Source organism: Thermobia domestica, chromosome 6 (genome assembly GCF_964235325.1).
Source record: "Thermobia domestica chromosome 6, izTheDome1.hap1.1, whole genome shotgun sequence".
In the NCBI taxonomy this organism is placed as follows: Eukaryota; Metazoa; Arthropoda; class Insecta; order Zygentoma; family Lepismatidae; genus Thermobia; species Thermobia domestica.
In genome coordinates this window covers 5,932,204-5,950,745 of record NC_137459.1, presented here as the reverse complement: position 1 = coordinate 5,950,745, position 18,542 = coordinate 5,932,204, and the positions used below count along the sequence as shown (strand labels likewise).

At 36.9% G+C, this 18,542-nt stretch overlaps 1 protein-coding gene across 1 annotated transcript; it reads left to right on the top strand.

Annotated features, from left to right (window-relative positions):
• The first annotated feature begins 2,242 nt into the window (after window positions 1-2,242).
• On the top strand, window positions 2,243-2,620 carry LOC145687105 (uncharacterized). Its single transcript, XM_081760564.1, has one exon. The coding sequence runs from the start codon at window positions 2,243-2,245 to the stop codon at window positions 2,618-2,620; it is 378 nt and encodes a 125-aa protein (XP_081616690.1).
• The last annotated feature ends 15,922 nt before the right edge of the window (window positions 2,621-18,542 follow it).

Sequence of the window (18,542 nt, the reverse complement as noted above, 5' to 3'; positions counted from 1 at the left end):
CCGCTCAAATGTATCGCACCCCGCCCGTAGTTCCTCAATACGCTATTGAATGCTCGTGCACATGCTGCACCGTCAGAATTTGTCCCCTAATTCTGACTCGCCTAAACGATGTAACCCCCATTCTCTGAGGGAGTGGGATACGCCCACTGCGCGGCCGGACCGAAGTCCTGAGTGCCTACCAGTTGACCTACTGGTTGAGGCAGACTGCTAGCGAATCAGTCCTACTATGCTCTGCAGGCATGGCGCCCGAGCGTTATAAGGCAAGCTCACCTCCCGCCCGTGTTCACCGTTACCCAGATTCCTGGGATTGGATCCCACAAGCTACCGAATCCCACGGTATGACCACAGCCCGACAGAGTCCAACCAAATCCGGGGCCCCAGGCAATGCCCGAGGGGGCTTGTTCAATGCCGGCCCTGCCTGCCTCGTTCAACTGGCAACCGCCTTGTCGTGTAGAGGTACCACGCACACGTCGAGATACTCCCGTATCTTATCCCGGACCAAATGGTACGTGTTAAGTCACCATTTGAGTTTGGTGCCAGCCAATACCCACAGAATTTCCTCCCTTTAGCAGGATCAAAACCGTTACCCAGATTCCTGGGATTGGGCCCTCCCCACCTCCGTTTGGTCTCCCCGCAGGCAAGAATCCGACAACCCCCCCGGTAGGGTCGTGCAAGCAATACTGGACTTCCTCTAATTACGGTAGAGGTACACCGTACATTACCAGAACCAATGACTGATGTAGACCGTTTGCTGAAAGGCAGACATTGTCATTTGGGAGCCGTGTCTCCCCTGGTAGGCCCGCTCAAACAATACGGGGCTACCTATCTTTTACGTGTTTAGATACCACGTACACGTTTTAGCTAAGCTACTTGTCCGAATCCCAATGGTACGTGTAACCCACCATTAGAAGGGACACCCACACCCTTCCTTCCTTAGGGCCGTTCGAACAATACGGAACCACCTCTAATTACGGTAGAGGTACACCGTATATTACCAGACCCAATGGCTGATGTAGACTGTCTACCTTTAAAGACAATGGCCATTTAAGAGCGGCAGCTCCTCTAGTAGGGCCGTGTATTGCTCACTTCCTCAGCGCTCCTGAGGTACGAGTATGAGTTAGGATACTAAGTATCCCATCTCGGACCCAAGAGAACGCATTACACTCTCCTTGAGGGCAGTACCTACATCATCCTCCCGGTAGGGCGCTGGATCCGCCGACACTCTTGGACACATCAGCTACCCACTCTTTTTTAGCGTGTTAGGGTACCACGCAGCCTTCTCTCCCAGACCCAAGGTACGGCCTAGTTGTCCATTTCAGGGGATACCTGCATAGACACCTGGATCAGCGCTAGTAACTGCTGTTAGTGTACAGAAAAGTTTCGTGTAAGTTGGGTTGCATCTGTCCAGGCGTTTTACAAAGTGCAAATTATCTGGACCCCAAGGAATGGAATTAGAACACTTAGGAGGGAGATACTTTTGCTGGTGACTGTACATTTAAAAGAATAATATCACACCAGCGACCCTTAAGAGTAATAAAAGAAAGTCTATTAGTAATAAATTCAACGCGCTTAGTTGCTGATACTCTTCGTTTGTGAACGAAAAACCCTGTTCCTAATTGGTGAATTTTATTTCCTTCCCCGTAAAAGAACATAAAATTTCCGGAATTCACAGATCCATTTCCTTCCAACCTAACTTAATGAACTCCTACTAGGTCCATCCTGTATTCCTCTAGCTCATTCGTTACGTATTTTAATGCGCCTGCCCTATAAAGACTTCTAATATTCCATGTTCGAAATCTCATGTCCATTTTCTTTTGCTAGGGACGTGCAAAGTTATCAGTTTCGGTCCAAGGCTTCTGTGAGTGTTTCTGAACACATACAGTGAAAGTCATAAGTATTCGTACACCTACTGCAAGCTATGATTAAATGCTTGTAGCTCCGACTTTGTTGGAGATAGATCATTGAAACAAAAGGCATTGCATTTTCCATTAATTTCTTTATTATGTACAAAACAAACGTTCCGTGAATGCGAAAACATAAACACATAATGGCAAAAGAAACCAAAATGAACATGGTTTTGATGTGTCTAAAGTATTCGTACACCGAAGCGTCCAGCTGTTCGAGCTGTTGTTAACGCTCTCTGGCGGTTAGATCGGCCTCTGGTGGTTTGCAAAGCTAAACACAACCACAGGCCAGCGAAACATCATTCGAGATCAAAGATTGATTCAATACGAAAGACATAATGGGTCGAAAAGGGGCAGAGACAATAGAAGCAGAAAGAAAAACAATTATAAGGCTTCATAACGACTGCAAATCCTTACGGGAGATATCAGGTATTATCGGAAGACCACGTTCGACCGTGCAGTCAATCATAGATCGATACTGCGAAACAAATACAGTCAAAACATGCCGCGAAGAGGACGTACGGAAGATCACTGGACGATGTGAGCGTATACTACTGAATGCAATTAAGAAGAACCCAAGAATCAGTGCTCCGCAAATGGTGACAGAAGCAGCCAAATCAGGTATGTCAGTTTCAGAAAGCACTGTGCGTCGTGCTTTCAACAAACAAGGGTATAATGGGCGTGTTGCTCGAAAGAATTTTTTGTTTCCGAAGTGACTAGAAAGAAGCGGCTCCAGTTTACAAAAGCTTATGTGAACAAAGATGTGGCATTCTGGGACAAAGTGATATTCTCAGACGAGAGTAAATTTAATGTTTTTGGTTTCAACGGTAGACAAATGGTGTGGCGGAAGCCAAATAAAGAGATGGACCCGAAAAATCTGCGACCAACCGTCAAGCATGGAGGTGGGGGAGTGCTAGTTTGGGGGTGCATAAGTGCTTCGGGAGTGGAAAAGCTGACAATTATCGACGGTACTATGGATCAGCATATGTACATTGACACCTTGAAGAAAAATCTACGTCCTAGTGCTGATCAAATGGGCCTGCAAGATAACTTTATGTTTAAACAGGACAATGATCCCAAACATACGGCACACAATACAAAGCTCTGGTTACTGTACAATGTGCCAAAGCATCTGGCCACTCCTCCTCAATCGCCTGACCTCAATCCGATTGAGCATTTATGGCATTTACTCGAAAAGAAACTCCGCAAGCGCAGCATTACGAGTAAACGTTCTTTGCAAACTGCACTCGAAGAGGAATGGGCTTCTATAACAGTCGAAGATACGCGATGTTTGGTGCACTCGATACCGAAGCGCCTTCTAGCTGTAATTAGGGCCAAATGGAACCCAACCAAGTATTGAATCATGCGCAATAATTTTCTTTCTGGATGTTTTGTAAGTGTACGAATACTTTTGACACATCAAAATCATGTTTATTTTTGTTTCTTTTGCCATTATTTGTTTTTGTTTTCGCATTCACAGAACGTTTATTTTGTAAATAATAATTAACTTAATGGATAATGCAATTCCGTTTGTTTCAATGCTCTATCTCCAACAAAGTCGGAGCTACGGGCATTTAATCATAGCTTGCAGTCGGTGTACGAATACTTATGACTTTCACTGTACCAAATTTCACAAAATTAAATCCCCACGTTAAGCGGGTTTGCATATCCAGGCTCCTAACTATGAAAACATTTACGCTCAGTCCAACCTCAATCATTTCACGAATTCAACCTGTTTTACGTATGTTATTAGGACATAATATCGATTGTGATTTATTCTAAAAACACTTTTATACATTGCAAGAGCTGTAACGTCCAAATATTTACTGAGAACTCATAGTCGTATCGGAATAAACAAAAGCGAGTATGGAACAGTAAACTGCTTTCACAAAAGAAAAAGAATAGGTGCAAAAGGCCTGCAAAACGGTCGAGTGGTTTGCATCGATACACTATCAATCACATGTTTGTGAGTTCAAACCCTGTAGCAAGTTGTTTCTTTTTTAAGTGTCTTCCTATTTTCATCCGGAGGCTGAAAATATTTCTTTGAGTAACTCATTGAAAACTTCTTTTGTTTCAAATTCGATTAGAACGGAACGTTATATGAATTGCGAATCTTAAATCCATAGCTAAAAAAATGAAGTATATTCACTACTCCATTATCCTGTGATTTGTAACGAAAAACTATTTATAAACAGTGGTGACTTCAGAAAATTATTCTCGGGGGGAATTTCAATATGCGGGTGGAGGGCAAACATTGGTAGTCCACATTGAGCACGATCGAATATATGGTCCTGAAGGCGGAAATTTCTTAGCTCGAGAGGGGTCTCAAATTCTCCCTCAGATCACGTCCTGAAAGCATCATTGCTTAAAAGCTTTTCGTAACAAATATAATATTACACTTGTTTCTCGTTCTACATTTAGAATTGGTAAAATCATAACTTATAGAGGATTATAATAAAAGCATAAAAATTACAATACCGATCATGTATAAATTATCCTGTAAGTTACCAACTTTGGGTCAGATTAAAACTCAAATATTTGTTTTCGGATTGCACTTAGAAGTAAGTCCTCTCTATATAATCCTGATTGGAAAGCCATGTTTAACACTAATTAATTAATCAATATTTATACGAATATTTTTTTATTTTACTATTTTTACTATTCAATATTATATACACTTCATTTCCAAAATCAAAATCTCGAAAATGTATATTGTACGAGTGCAGACTCGCAAATAAATGATTATTTATCATATATATTGGTCTCTATTTGAATTCTATTTAATCGAATCCGACAAGAACACAGACAGAAATATCGAGAACAGGTGACAAAAAAGAAAGAGAAAAACGTTGTACCCGGCGGGGACTCGAAGATAAGTTCGAATGGTTCTTTATAAGCGAACGCCTTAGACCACTCGGCTATGGTAACAGCTAGTGATTGAAGCAAAGGCTTTGAGTAGTAGTTCTTATTACAGAATAACATTTTTTTCTATTGCCTAAAATTTAAACCTAATTTACTTTGATATAATATATCTATTAATTTGTTTCATGAACGTTTTCGTTACTTAGATGAATGAGGTATGTTGTTGATATAGATTTTATTACACATTCTTTCGTAAATATTATAGAAAGTATCAGGGTTATTTATGATCTTTTATGGAAATTGACTGGCGCATGCGCAGTACACAGACAGTTCAATTGGAAGGCGAGGAATGAAACGCTTACACACTGTTACAATGTTTCCCTCGCAAGCATTAGTTCCCAACCGAGGGACGGCGGGACGCACTTCCTCCTCCTGGGGTGGCGTGAAGGATTTACGAAGTCCCTTCGTTGTCTTATATTTCTTGAATGATTATACACAATATCCAGTCACATCTTCTACACATTTGGAAGTGACAAATCGTAGTATAAATAAACCGTCCTCCACATACGGTGATTGTTGCTTTTCCAAGATTATAAACTGAAACACTTTTTATTTGAATATAATATAAAAGTTTCAATGGTAGGGGTTACAACCCCCTCAACCCCCTGGGTCTTCGATATGTCACCGCCTAAACTGTAACTTTCAAGTTAGAATCGAAAAATGGAGACATGTGACCTACTAAATATATTTTTAGCTAATTATACATTTTCATAAATAAAATATCCACAATTACAATGACAGTAAATGCTAAGTAATTATTGTAAATCTTTGTACTTTTATTTTCTCTCTTTCTTCTCAAGTGAGCTTGAAAAATGTAAAAATGGGAGGTTAAGAACTTCAAATATTACATATATTTTAGCGTATTACGAAATTATATTTAATAGAATCCGGTAGGATCACAAACAGAAACGTCAAGAAGAGGTAAAATCAAATTGTACTGTGGTGGGATTCGAACTACTCTTGAACGGTGCCTCAGAATCTCTAACCGAATGCCTTAGTCCACTCGGCTAATGTGACAAGTTGAAAATATAGTAAGCATGTTTCATATTCAATCTTTTGTTACCGTATGAAATTTATTTTGTATTCTCTGAAGTTTAAGCCTATTTTGGCCTGATTAATAGTCTGTTGAAATTGTTTTATGTTTACGGTATTCTTTACTTTGACGAATGATGTTGTTAATATAGGTTCTATTACGTATTCGTTCATAAATATTACAGCAATTGTCAGGATTATTTATGATCTTTCATGAAAATTGACTGGTGCATGCGCAGTAGAAACAGAAAGATGCACTTTACCGACATTTGTCATACACGCCAGAACGCAAATTTCTAATAGGTTCTCAAAATGCCTCGCTCTAAAGGCTGTGGAGAACTGTCTGTTGCTCTGAGAGGAGAAATCATAGGCCGAGCAAAAATGGGACAAACTGTGCCTCAGATTGCTAGAGATCTGGGATGTGACAAGAAAACGGTCAAGAAATGGGTTCAGCGACATGAAGAAGGTCTGAATGGTTCAGGTCTCGGTCAAGAAGTGGAAGGCCAAAAGTGACAACTTCAGCTCAAGATCAAGCTTTAGTTACAGAAGTAATCAACAGACCTCTATGCCACACGTCAATCCTCTTGGACAAAGCCAGAGAATATAATTGTTCTCACGAAACAATAAGAAGAAGATTATTGGGGGCTGGTCTACACTGTTCAAGACCCGCTAGGAAGACTCTCCTGACGGAAACTCACAAGGCCAGACGAATGGAATGGGCACAGAATAACATAACCCAATCTCAGTCATATTGGGACTTAGTCATCTGGACCGACGAGAAGGTTTTCAAGTCTAACCAACAATTCAGAGCAGTGGCGGCGATTGCACGTTAAAAGTGGGGGGGCAAGACATGATTTGAATATTTGTATATCAATGTTAATATTCAAATTTCCCTGGTTGAAACTATATACATTAATAGGCCATTTCAGAAAAGTGGGGGGGCAACTGCCCCCCTTTGCCCCCCCTAATCGCCGCCCATGATTCAGAGTTATATTGTATAGACCGCGCGGAACCAGGTATGCTGAACAAAATATTATCAGAACTTCTTGTTCAGGACGAATATCAGCACATTTTTGGGGATACATCACGGCTGCTGGTCCTGGAGATTTAGTTGCGGTGCCTGAGAGAATGAACAGCAGTGTTTACATTAATATCCTCGAAAATACGTTGTTACCGTCCTTAGAAAGAAACTTCCCCGAACAGGAAGAATATATATTTATGCATGACAACAGTGCTGTTCACACTTCCCGGCAAACACGAGAGTGGCTAAATGAACATCCAGAGTTAATTTGTATTGAGTGGCCCCCTCTATCCCCAGATTTGAACCCAAATGAACATCTGTGGGCCTACATGGTGCAAGAATGGGAAGAGAGACGTGAAGACAGAGACCAAACGTTTCTTCAAAATCATGTTATGGAACTGTGGCAACATTTTCGTGACACACCGTCGTATTGCTCGAGACTTGTATCTAGTATCCCCTACAGACTTCAAGAAGTTACTGACTCTGGAGGTGACTACACGAAGTTACTGACTCTGGAGGTGACTATACGAAGTACTAGTGTTTTATTTTCTGTGTAAACATTTATTTAAGTTTCATTTATTTATTATATTCTTTTCAAGAGCAATACTTTCGTTCTTCATTCTTTTCCTTTGCTTGTTTACTTATTAGTTCGTTAAAACGTAAAGGAAGAGTAGTATATCTTCAAAAAGTATTTGTGAATTTACTTTGAACGTTTCTAAGGATACATTTATTTTTTTTCCTTACTCTATATCATGCCCAATATTACTTTCATTTCAGTTAATTAATAACTTTATTTCACATCTCGGATAAAAGTATTATTGTCTTTTTAACGATATTTTTCCTTTTGATTGTGTAATTTCTAGTTTCATTGAATTATCTCAATTCTAATGAATAAATCACATTTTGTTTATTGTCCCTTCCTTAGCTAAGTTCGAATTCGAGAACAATTTGGTGTAATATACGTTCTTTATTCTTCATATTGTGCAGTAATGACAATATTAATTATTTTTCATGAGTCCAGTTGATTAGTGAGAACTTGGACAAACATTAACCTGGTGATTCTTTACGCAATGACAAGCGTAAAATACATTTTAGCTATTCTTTATACTTCATAGCGATGAAACATTCTAAAAGTCTGTTAGCGTTTCCTTCCTCGCCTTCCAATTGAACTGTCTGTGTACTGCGCATGCGCCAGTCAATTTCCATGAAAGATCATAAATAACCCTGATACTTTCTATAATATTTACGAAAGAATGTGTAATAGAATCTATATCAACAACATACATCATTCATCTAAGTAACGAAAACGTTCATGAAACAAATTAATAGATATATTATATCAAAGTAAATTAGGTTTAAATTTTAGGCAATAGAAAAAATGTTATTCTGTAATAAGAACTACTACTCGAAGCCTTTGCTACAATCACTAGCTGTTACCATAGCCGAGTGGTCTAAGGCGTTCGGCTTGTAAAGAACCATTCGAACTTAGTTCCAGTCCCCGCCGAGTACAATGTCTTTTTCTCTCTTTTTTTTCACCTGTTCTCGATGTTTCTGTCTGTATTCTTGTCGGATTCGATTAAATAGAATTCAAATAGAGACCAATATATATGATAAATAATCATTTATTTGCGAGTCTGCACTCGTACAATATACATTTTCGAGATTTTGATTTTGGAAATGAAGTGTATATAATATTGAATAGTAAAAATAGTAAAATAAAAAAATATTCGTATAAATATTGATTAATTAATTAGTGTTAAACATGGCTTTCCAATCAGGATTATATAGAGAGGACTTACTTCTAAGTGCAATCCGAAAACAAATATTTGAGTTTTAATCTGACCCAAAGTTGGTAACTTACAGGATAATTTATACATGATCGGTATTGTAATTTTTATGCTTTTATTATAATCCTCTATAAGTTATGATTTTACCAATTCTAAATGTAGAACGAGAAACAAGTGTAATATTATATTTGTTACGAAAAGCTTTTAAGCAATGATGCTTTCAGGACGTGATCTGAGGGAGAATTTGAGACCCCTCTCGAGCTAAGAAATTTCCGCCTTCAGGACCATATATTCGATCGTGCTCAATGTGGACTACCAATGTTTGCCCTCCACCCGCATATTGAAATTCCCCCCGAGAATAATTTTCTGAAGTCACCACTGTTTATAAATAGTTTTTCGTTACAAATCACAGGATAATGGAGTAGTGAGTATACTTCATTTTTTTAGCTATGGATTTAAGATTCGCAATTCATATAACGTTCCGTTCTAATCGAATTTGAAACAAAAGAAGTTTTCAATGAGTTACTCAAAGAAATATTTTCAGCCTCCGGATGAAAATAGGAAGACACTTAAAAAAGAAACAACTTGCTACAGGGTTTGAACTCACAAACATGTGATTGATAGTGTATCGATGCAAACCACTCGACCGTTTTGCAGGCCTTTTGCACCTATTCTTTTTCCTTTTGTGAAAGCAGTTTACTGTTCCATACTCGCTTTTGTTTATTCCGATACGACTATGAGTTCTCAGTAAATATTTGGACGTTACAGCTCTTGCAATGTATAAAAGTGTTTTTAGAATAAATCACAATCGATATTATGTCCTAATAACATACGTAAAACAGGTTGAATTCGTGAAATGATTGAGGTTGGACTGAGCGTAAATGTTTTCATAGTTAGGAGCCTGGATATGCAAACCCGCTTAACGTGGGGATTTAATTTTGTGAAATTTGGTACATGTTTTTTACATGTAATATTTTTAAGTAGTCATATCATTTTAAAGTATAATATGTTTTGTCCTTACAAACATTCAGTAAATATAATCATCGCAAACTTCTGTCTACACACTCTCTTTGTAAGATATCAAGGGTGACTTACTGATATGGTGGCACTATTATAAGGACATTGTTGATAAGGGCAAGAGTAAACTGACATTTTTTAACATAGGGCGAAAGCATACATGCCCATGAGACATGACGCGAAATACGGAAGGCGCGAATAGAAATGATGAATATGACTTCGCAACTTGTCATCAGTTTTTATTTACATTACGATATCCTTCCACACCAAACCCCGTTAAGTTTTTTTCTTTTATCTTATGACGTAATTTTTAGCCCTTTTCTCAAAACTCTTGTCTGAAGGGGATTTGACCTATAATTTTTTCGTCTTACGAAGTCTTTTGGTGATTGACACATGGAAAGGAACAAGACGGCGAGAGAAATTTTCTTGTACTACTATGAGCAAAATAAATGACGCGTCTCTTTATTTTGAAGTTTTTTGAAAATATCTCCGTTTTCTTTATATGTTCGAAATTTCGGAAGGTTTCCCCAGCAGGACAGGTTAATAACAAACCCGTTTTTAATATTTGTGTTAGATATTAGCTTAAAATAAAGAAATTAGAAGCAAAAAACATTAAATCGACAGAAATCTCGAGAATTACCAACTCTGCTAAAGTGGGAAATTTTCAAGAACGCGAGGGAATTCTGCAGTTCAACACGAAGCAGCGACATCTATGTCATTGAGAGAAGCGTGGATTAGATCTACAAACGAAAATTTTAACGAAATATTTCTAGTATGTCTTATTATATGCATTATCAGCGAACTCCAAATATATGAATCTATGCTAAGTATTAACGTATAGATAGTGCAAATAGTGGAAATTACCTATGGAAAAAGACGAATTGTTAGCCCAATCGTAATGAAAAATCGTCTTTACTGTAGAACAGGCTCAGCTTACGTAAGAAAGCAAATAGCTCAGTTAGATAAAGCAACGAGTTTGTATACCGAAGGTAGACGGTTCGAATCCCGTGGAAGTACTGTTGCCATTTTTATCACTAAGGTTATTTTATTTATTTTTTATTTGGGAAAGAATCAAAATGTAACATATGTGTAAAACTCATGACGATACCAAAAAAAAAAGTTTGGATATTTTGATAAGAGATTTCCCTATTAAATGTTTAATTTTCTCTATAAATATTTGTCTTAAATTGAAATTGTTTTGAATTTACTACATAAGCAAAGTTGCCCGAAGGAGGAGAGCTCAAGTAATAGATATTCTACGTAAAAGCAACCTATTGTAGAATGATGATGCTTCTTACCTTCAGCACATAATCTTAACGTTAGAGAGTCAGAGAGAGAAAAATCCTGTTTTTCCTCCCCTATGACCACTCACCTTAAAGCTCTATCTATAATGATTCGTGTCACATAATTTCGGCTCTCCAATGACATTCATATTTATTATTATTATTATTATTATTATTATTATTATTATTATTATTATTATTATTATTATTATTATTATTATTATTATTATTATTCCTGAATATGAGCCAGAGCCCACTCTGAAAAATTGCATCTGGCGTTCTGAGTGAAAGTTCTATGGGACTATTAGAAAAATATATTCCCGTTTCCACGCTGATGGTAGAATTTCTTAAACAGTTATTGAATTACGTTCGAAAGGTAGGCGTAAATAGCGCCCCCGCAACAATGAGGCGTGGGGACCGCACAAGCTGCAAGGCCAAAAAATATACAGTAAGTACGCCGGGGCGGAGCAGGCCAAATTTTCACACGGGCAAAGTGACTTTTTGGCGCCCTTCCCCTAGTAGTAGCCTATATTTTACATTTTATCATAGTGTTTTTAATAGTTTAAACCAGGAGCGGCATTTCAGATTTTGCTTTGGGGGGGGGGCAAGACCTCTTGATATAAGTAAAATTTCGCGTTTTTCACTGATTTACTACTATTCTAATGATAAAATCTATATACATCTCAAACTCAGGGGGGGCAAATGCCCGTCCCTGCCCTCCCTAAATGACGCCCCTGTTTTAAACCCATTTTCAAAAAGAAATCCATTACCTAGGAAAACTTCACAAAGAATATGGCTCGCTATAAACAATACCAACTCCACCCCCTCTGGTCTAGTGGCTAGCACGCCTGCCCTCTGTGGTACCGGGTCCAATTCCCGGTGGATTACTGTTGAACGATAAAAGTGGTTCGGATTCCACTATAATTAGTATCCACATCTCCCTTGCCCATTAAGGCATAACCGTGGAACGCTAAACTCAAGCAACCAAACAAACAATACTTAATTCCCGGCACTCTTTATTCTACATGCCATCTCTCAATTTTTCGATACAGCCCCCTTAGTACTATGAAACTCTCTTCTTCCATAGTGAAATGTAAAAAGATCATATAATTGCCACTACTTTACAAGAATATAAACCAAAAACGTCAGTAGAAAGCACATTGTAAAATTTACTTTTTGAGGCTCGTTTTGGTGCCCCTCTTTCTCTGGCACCCCGGGCAGTCGCCCGGCCCTTAGTCCGCCCTTGAAAGTACGGACGCATAACTAAGGACTGCGGAGGAGAGGTTAACCTTCATTTTATGCCACTGGTTTCACGTGTTTGAAATGTTCAGTAAGTGATCGGTTAGTGAAATAATTTCGACGGTTACTGATGTTTAAAGTTTAGGTAAGACAAAGCTACCTAATCAAATACATTTGATATCGCGATGTCACAATTTGATTTTTCCTCACATAAAAAAGATAAAAACAATAGTAATAAAAACCCTTACTCGTACTGGGCTCCTAACTAACTAACAACCTAATTCTTACAGACTAGTTGCTCTGACCAACTGAGTTTCGATTTCTTACGCGAAAGAAGTCTGTTATATTAAGAGGCATGCTTTTCATTATCAAAACTGTTCGAAGTAATACGAACATGGCTTAAGAACAGAGACGGAACTGAATTACCACTCGATTGACCTTGAGGGCAAATCACCAAAGCGTGGCTATAAACGTAAGTTCCAGCATGCATTTCTCTGGAGTTGTGTTCAGTATTCCTATCTGCCAGTCATGCTTGTTCGTAGGAGTAATATGTTACAAACCTAACCTTTCGATAGAGCACAATGACAGAGAATCAGAGGAAAGAAACTCTTGCCATTGTGAACGTGGGATACCACACTGTGCAATAAAACTGACGCGTCTCCTTGAAGTGATATTTCATCGAAAATAACTCGTTTTCCTTTATATAGTATATCCGAAGTTTTTGAGGGTTTCAAAATGAGGAAATGCTACTGACAAACAAGAACGCATTTAGGGGTGGGTCTAGGGGGTCCGGACCCCCTCTGAAACCCCAACTTTTCTGTAAATTTAGCCTAATTTTGGGGATTATCTTTTAAAATTTTATTATAATTTATCCTAATATTGAAGTCGGACCCCTCCCGAAATAAATTACTGCATACGTGTCTCTGACAATTTTCAATATATTCGTTAAATAATAAAGTAAAATAACTAAATTAGGAGCAAAAAGCTTTAACACGGGCTAACTTTTGTCTACTGCCAATATTGCTAGAAGGGATATTAATAGCAAAAACTGCTAGTCAATACTAAACCTTGGAACGTCATCCCGAACAACAAGTCTATTATTGAGAACTACATATGAAACATGTTATTAAAACTTATCCAGCTTTTATCTGGCATGAAATTATTATATACACCAAAATTCACTCTCCTAAAATGTGTATCTAAACAATGTACGAAGCAATGAAAATTTTTTATCGAAATATTTGGGCAGGAAACTCTAACAGCCAGCCATTTTATTTAAATCGTAATAAACCCTGTAACCGTACGTTAACGTGAGGACAAAGCTTGGTCCATTGGTAAATTGTGTGAAGAATAAAAACTCAATGTTCGTAGGTTCGAATCTATCCAGTCACCACAACATTTTATTCTTATGTGTAACGATGAAATAAGAAAAAAATGTATAACCGTTAAGACAAAACTTCAACCAAGTCTGAAGAGAACAATACTAAAATAGTAACACAATGACGTCAACCAAAAATTATTTCATGTAGCGTTTGGACGAAATTACAGCTGTTAACAATTGCAGAAATAAAAACAGGCTGATAGCTGTAATGCAATCTAGACTTCTGAATGCATTTACTTCTTGAAAACTTCCGTCTCGTCATTGGTATGCCGTTAATCATTGTAAAACCTTTCAATTGGAAGTGAAATGACACAAACTAAAACAGTTTTAAATCAATAAATAATGTCTATGTGTAAAAGTAGGTGTCTTTTATCTGTAGTTCTGAGTTCCTTTTACTTTGAAGTGACAAATGAGAGAAGAAAGTATGGTGTTCGAAAAAAAAATCAAATTTGAGATTTCAACGAATTTATACGTATTATAGCCCCTAACACCGAAAAAGTTATTTTTTGATACATGTCTATCTGTTCGTCCGTCCGTTCGCTACACTTTTCTGTGCACTCGCCTAGAGGCCATACCGTTCAACTTATCTGCACCAAATTTTAGTTTAAGATTTTCATAGTATTTCCTATAGTTTTTTTATTTCCCTCCTACTCCCAAAACAAGGGTAGTTTCCTGTACGATGAAAATAGAAAAAAGATATTTTCTCATAACTGGCTCTAACGATCTTGTTTTCTTTCTTTTTTTATAAATCAATATTTAATTAGCAACCCTATTTTGTAGTATAAGGCATTTATCTGAGAAAAATCTACAAGGGGTAGTTTATACTAAGGGGGTGAGTTTTTTCTCAGTGATTTTCTCAAAATGGACTCAAATGTTTTCGTTCATATTTCATAAATAAAGATTTCATTAATAACTTATCAATATGGCATAACTCGTTTGTCCTAAAAAAATGCGAGGGGTAGTTTATTCTTGGTGGAGTGTTGTCTGGGCGATTTTCTCAAAAACGACTCAAAAGAGTTTATTCATATTTCAAAAATAAATATTTCGTTAATAACCGAACAATATGGCAAAACTCGTTTGTCCTGAAAAAATATGCGAGGGGTAGTTTACTCTTGGGGGTGTTTTTCCTCCACGGTTTTCTCAAAAATGAGTCAAGCAATTTTGTTCGTACTCAGAAATAAATATTTCATTAAAAACCTAGTAATATGCAATAACTCGCTTACCCTGAAAGAATCCTCAAGAGATAGTTTATTCGGGGAGTTATTTTTCCCTCACGATTTTCTCAAAAATTACTCGGACAATTTTATTGATGATTCATAAATAAGTATTTCATTAATAACCCTATATTTTAGTATAAGTCATTTCTATGAAAAACAATTACAACGGATAGTTTATTTTTGGGGTCAAGGTTATTTCCCCGACAATTTTCTCGAACGACAGGCGATTTTGTTCAAATTTCGCAAATAAATATTTCATTAATAACCAAAAGTATATCTTAACTCATTGTTCGAAACAATTCAAAAGAGGTATGTTACTCTTGACGTGTTCTTTTTGAACGACTTTCCCAAAGTGACTCATTTGATTTTTTTCATATTTCATAAACAATGATTGCATTAATTGGTCTATTATATGTCTAATGAAAATGTGCTCAAAGTGTGAGTTAGTTTTGTAGTATGGATTTTCTTCAATCGAAGTTTTTTATTCGATAATCTGACATTCGATGTATTTGAATAATACGATAATTTTATTCGTATTATCCAAATACACACTTCAGTAACAACTGCGGCCTAACACAGTTAAGAAATTGAATTGAAAAAGTTTAGTGCGGTGGCCCTGTAATTGAATATTTTTTGAGAAACTCCCTAGCTTTTTGTGGTAAACTCAGGCTTTTCTTTTTCGAGCGACAAAAGAGAGAAGAAAATATAGTGATTGTGAAAATAATATCAAATTCAGATTTCAACGGATTTACATGTTTCATGGCGTCTACATACCGAAAATGTGACTTTTCGACACCCGTCCTTCCGGTCCCGCCGTTCAGCACACTTTTATATGCACTCGCCTAGAGGCCATACCGTTCAACTTATCTACACCAAATTTTAAACTTAGGGTTTACTTAGTATTCTTACAGGAGCTTTTCCATTTTTTCCTACCACCTAAAATAAGTGTGGTTTACAAACAGCCGAAAATCGAAAAACGCTATTTTCTCAAAAATGGTTTTAACAATTTTGTTTATTTTTCATTAATCAATATTTAATTAACAACCCTATATTGCAGTATCAGATATTTCTCTTAAAAAAATTTACAAGGGGTAGTTTATTCTTGGAGGTGACTTTTTCTCGACGATTTTCTCAGAAAAGCCCCTGGCGAATTTTGTACACACTTCATAAATAAATATTTGACCTTACAACATGGTATAAGTCAATTGACCTGAAAAATATATGAGTAGTAGTTTATTCTTGGACTTGAATTTATTCTCAGTGAGTTTCTCAAACACGACCAGTTGGCAACCCTGTATCTCGACAACGAAGCTGAATTCGAAAACTGCAAGAGGACCATTTGTCTCCTTTTGATGTCACGAATCACCTCCCGAAGTTTGTGGACATCTTTCAGGTTCACCCTTAATGAAGCTTCTTTTCGAAAAGTTAACTATTAACTTTAGGCATTGTTTATCTTTTTTTAAATCACAAATGTCGTTATTAATTTTAAGGCAGAGAACTACTTCTGAGAGAATAGATCTTGCAAGATAATATTAAAACTTAGACTTTTGTTTTCGAGACATTCCAGACAAGACGAGACATTTTACAAGCTATCTCGTGTCCAAAACATTTGCCTCGTATTATCTTGGATGTCACAAAGCGCGTCTTGTCTCTTTCTCGAGACATGTCTTATCTCGTGCGCATTCGTTAACACTTGGAAAGGATTATCTTTCTACTCAAAGCATTGTTTTTATAATGGTTGCATATTTATGATAATTGCTGTCCACATAAATTAGAGTCCTTTCAGTTGAATTAATTTTTATTATTATTATTATTGAAATTGCAATATCTAGTTTAACGTTGGTCGATTATGCACCTACGCTAAGGGAGAATGATGATGAATGAAATGGTGAAATGAAGAAAGTGGGAGGAAAATGGAAAATCTCAAGAAAACACATACCCATGCACACGGTATTTGTCCACCTCAAATTTCACTTGGCGCGAAGTGGAATCGAGCCACGGACCCCATGCACCAAAGGTGAATGCTCTATTATTATTATTATTATTATTATTATTATTATTATTATTATTATTATTATTATTATTATTATTATTAATAATAATAATAATAATAATAATTGTAGCGAGCTCAACGGGTTTCAACCGTTCGACTTAACCAACGTTTGGGTGCCTATTCGTTCGTCGGCTCCATGAGAACTTCTCATAAAAGACATTTCATTTTAATGAAACTAGTAAGTGCCTTCTTTTAGCTCTGCGAAGTAACTATTGCTTGGAATATGAATCTGCAAAACATACGAGGTAAAATTAACCAAATGGTGCAAGTTTCCACTTATATATACAAAACAATTTTGCAATATCAACTACGTGAATCTTGTCCCATAAAGAAGCCGAAACCCCTACACCGAAGAGCCCTCCGAGATTTGATCATTGTCCACACGGACGGAAATTGTCATTTGAAGCCAAGGCTTTAATATGAAGCCAATAATTTCTTTAAATAGACGGAAAATTCGGAAGTTATAAGCATTTTCATATTTTTGCCTTTTCTTATAAGGGAGCCGTAGCCCCCTATACTGAAGAGCCCCCCCCCCCTCGGAGATTTGATCATTGTCCACTCGGACTGAATTTGTCATTTGGAACCAACACTTTAATACGAAGCAAAATATTTCTTTAAAATAGACGAAAAATTCGAAAGTTATAAACATGTTAATAATTTTGCCTTTTCTCATAAGGGGGCCGTATTAGCCTACACTGAAGAGCCCCACGAGATTTGATGATTGACCACTTGGACTGAAATTCTCATTTGAAACCACAACTTTTAATATGAACCCAAAAATTAAACTTTTACATCAATTTAAACTGACTGGGTTCCGGTTCCCCCCACTATTGTTTAGTTTAGTTAAGTGGTAATTTGTGACAGCTTCACATCATCAAAAGAATGTTTCACTTCAACTCCCCTCCCCCAGGAGTTCGTGCTGGATCCACCACTGGAATCAATAGACACTCTTCCTATTCTTTTTGTCACCCTTGATTGTGTAGGGGCTCCCTCGTACAAATAAAGAAGCGGTAATATTACAATCAAGGGGCGCTATATATTAGGTATTTTTTTAGTTACCTACCCCTAACCGCACAGGGCCATCTTTCGTAGAATAAAAAATATTACGTGATATTCCAATCATGAAAGGGGAGAGGATGCTGTAAATATATTTCTTATTCATTTTGTCTGTCCTGCTTATCAAAAATTACTTTCTGTTGGAAGGGTACTGAAATGAGAGGGGCAAAATAAAAAGTCGTACCCCCTCCTACATGGTTGCTCAAATAAGTACTAAAGAAAGCATTTTAAACTAAGATATTTAAGATTTAAACTAGGAAACTAAGATATCCTTACATTATGTAAGAATGGCATATTCAGGATTATTATTATTATTATTATTATTATTATTATTATTATTATTATTATTATTATTATTATTATTATTATTATTATTATTATTTGAATGTTTTTGGAGCACCGAAATTTTGTGAGACGAACAATGATATGTAGAGGTTTAAGATGGGTGGTCATAGAGGAGGAAAAACCAGGATTTTTCTCTGTCTGACTCTCTAACGTAAAGATTATGTGCTGAAGGTAAGAAGCATCATCATTCTACAATAGGTTGCTTTTACGTAGAATATCAATTACTTGAGTTCTCCTCCTTCGGTCTACTTACCTTATGTAGTAAATTCAAAACAATTTCAATTC

What these genes read in the sequence shown, in the direction of transcription:
- LOC145687105 (XM_081760564.1), top strand. Translation starts at nt 2,243, where the DNA reads ATGGGTCGAAAAGGGGCAGAGACAATAGAAGCAGAAAGAAAAACAATT.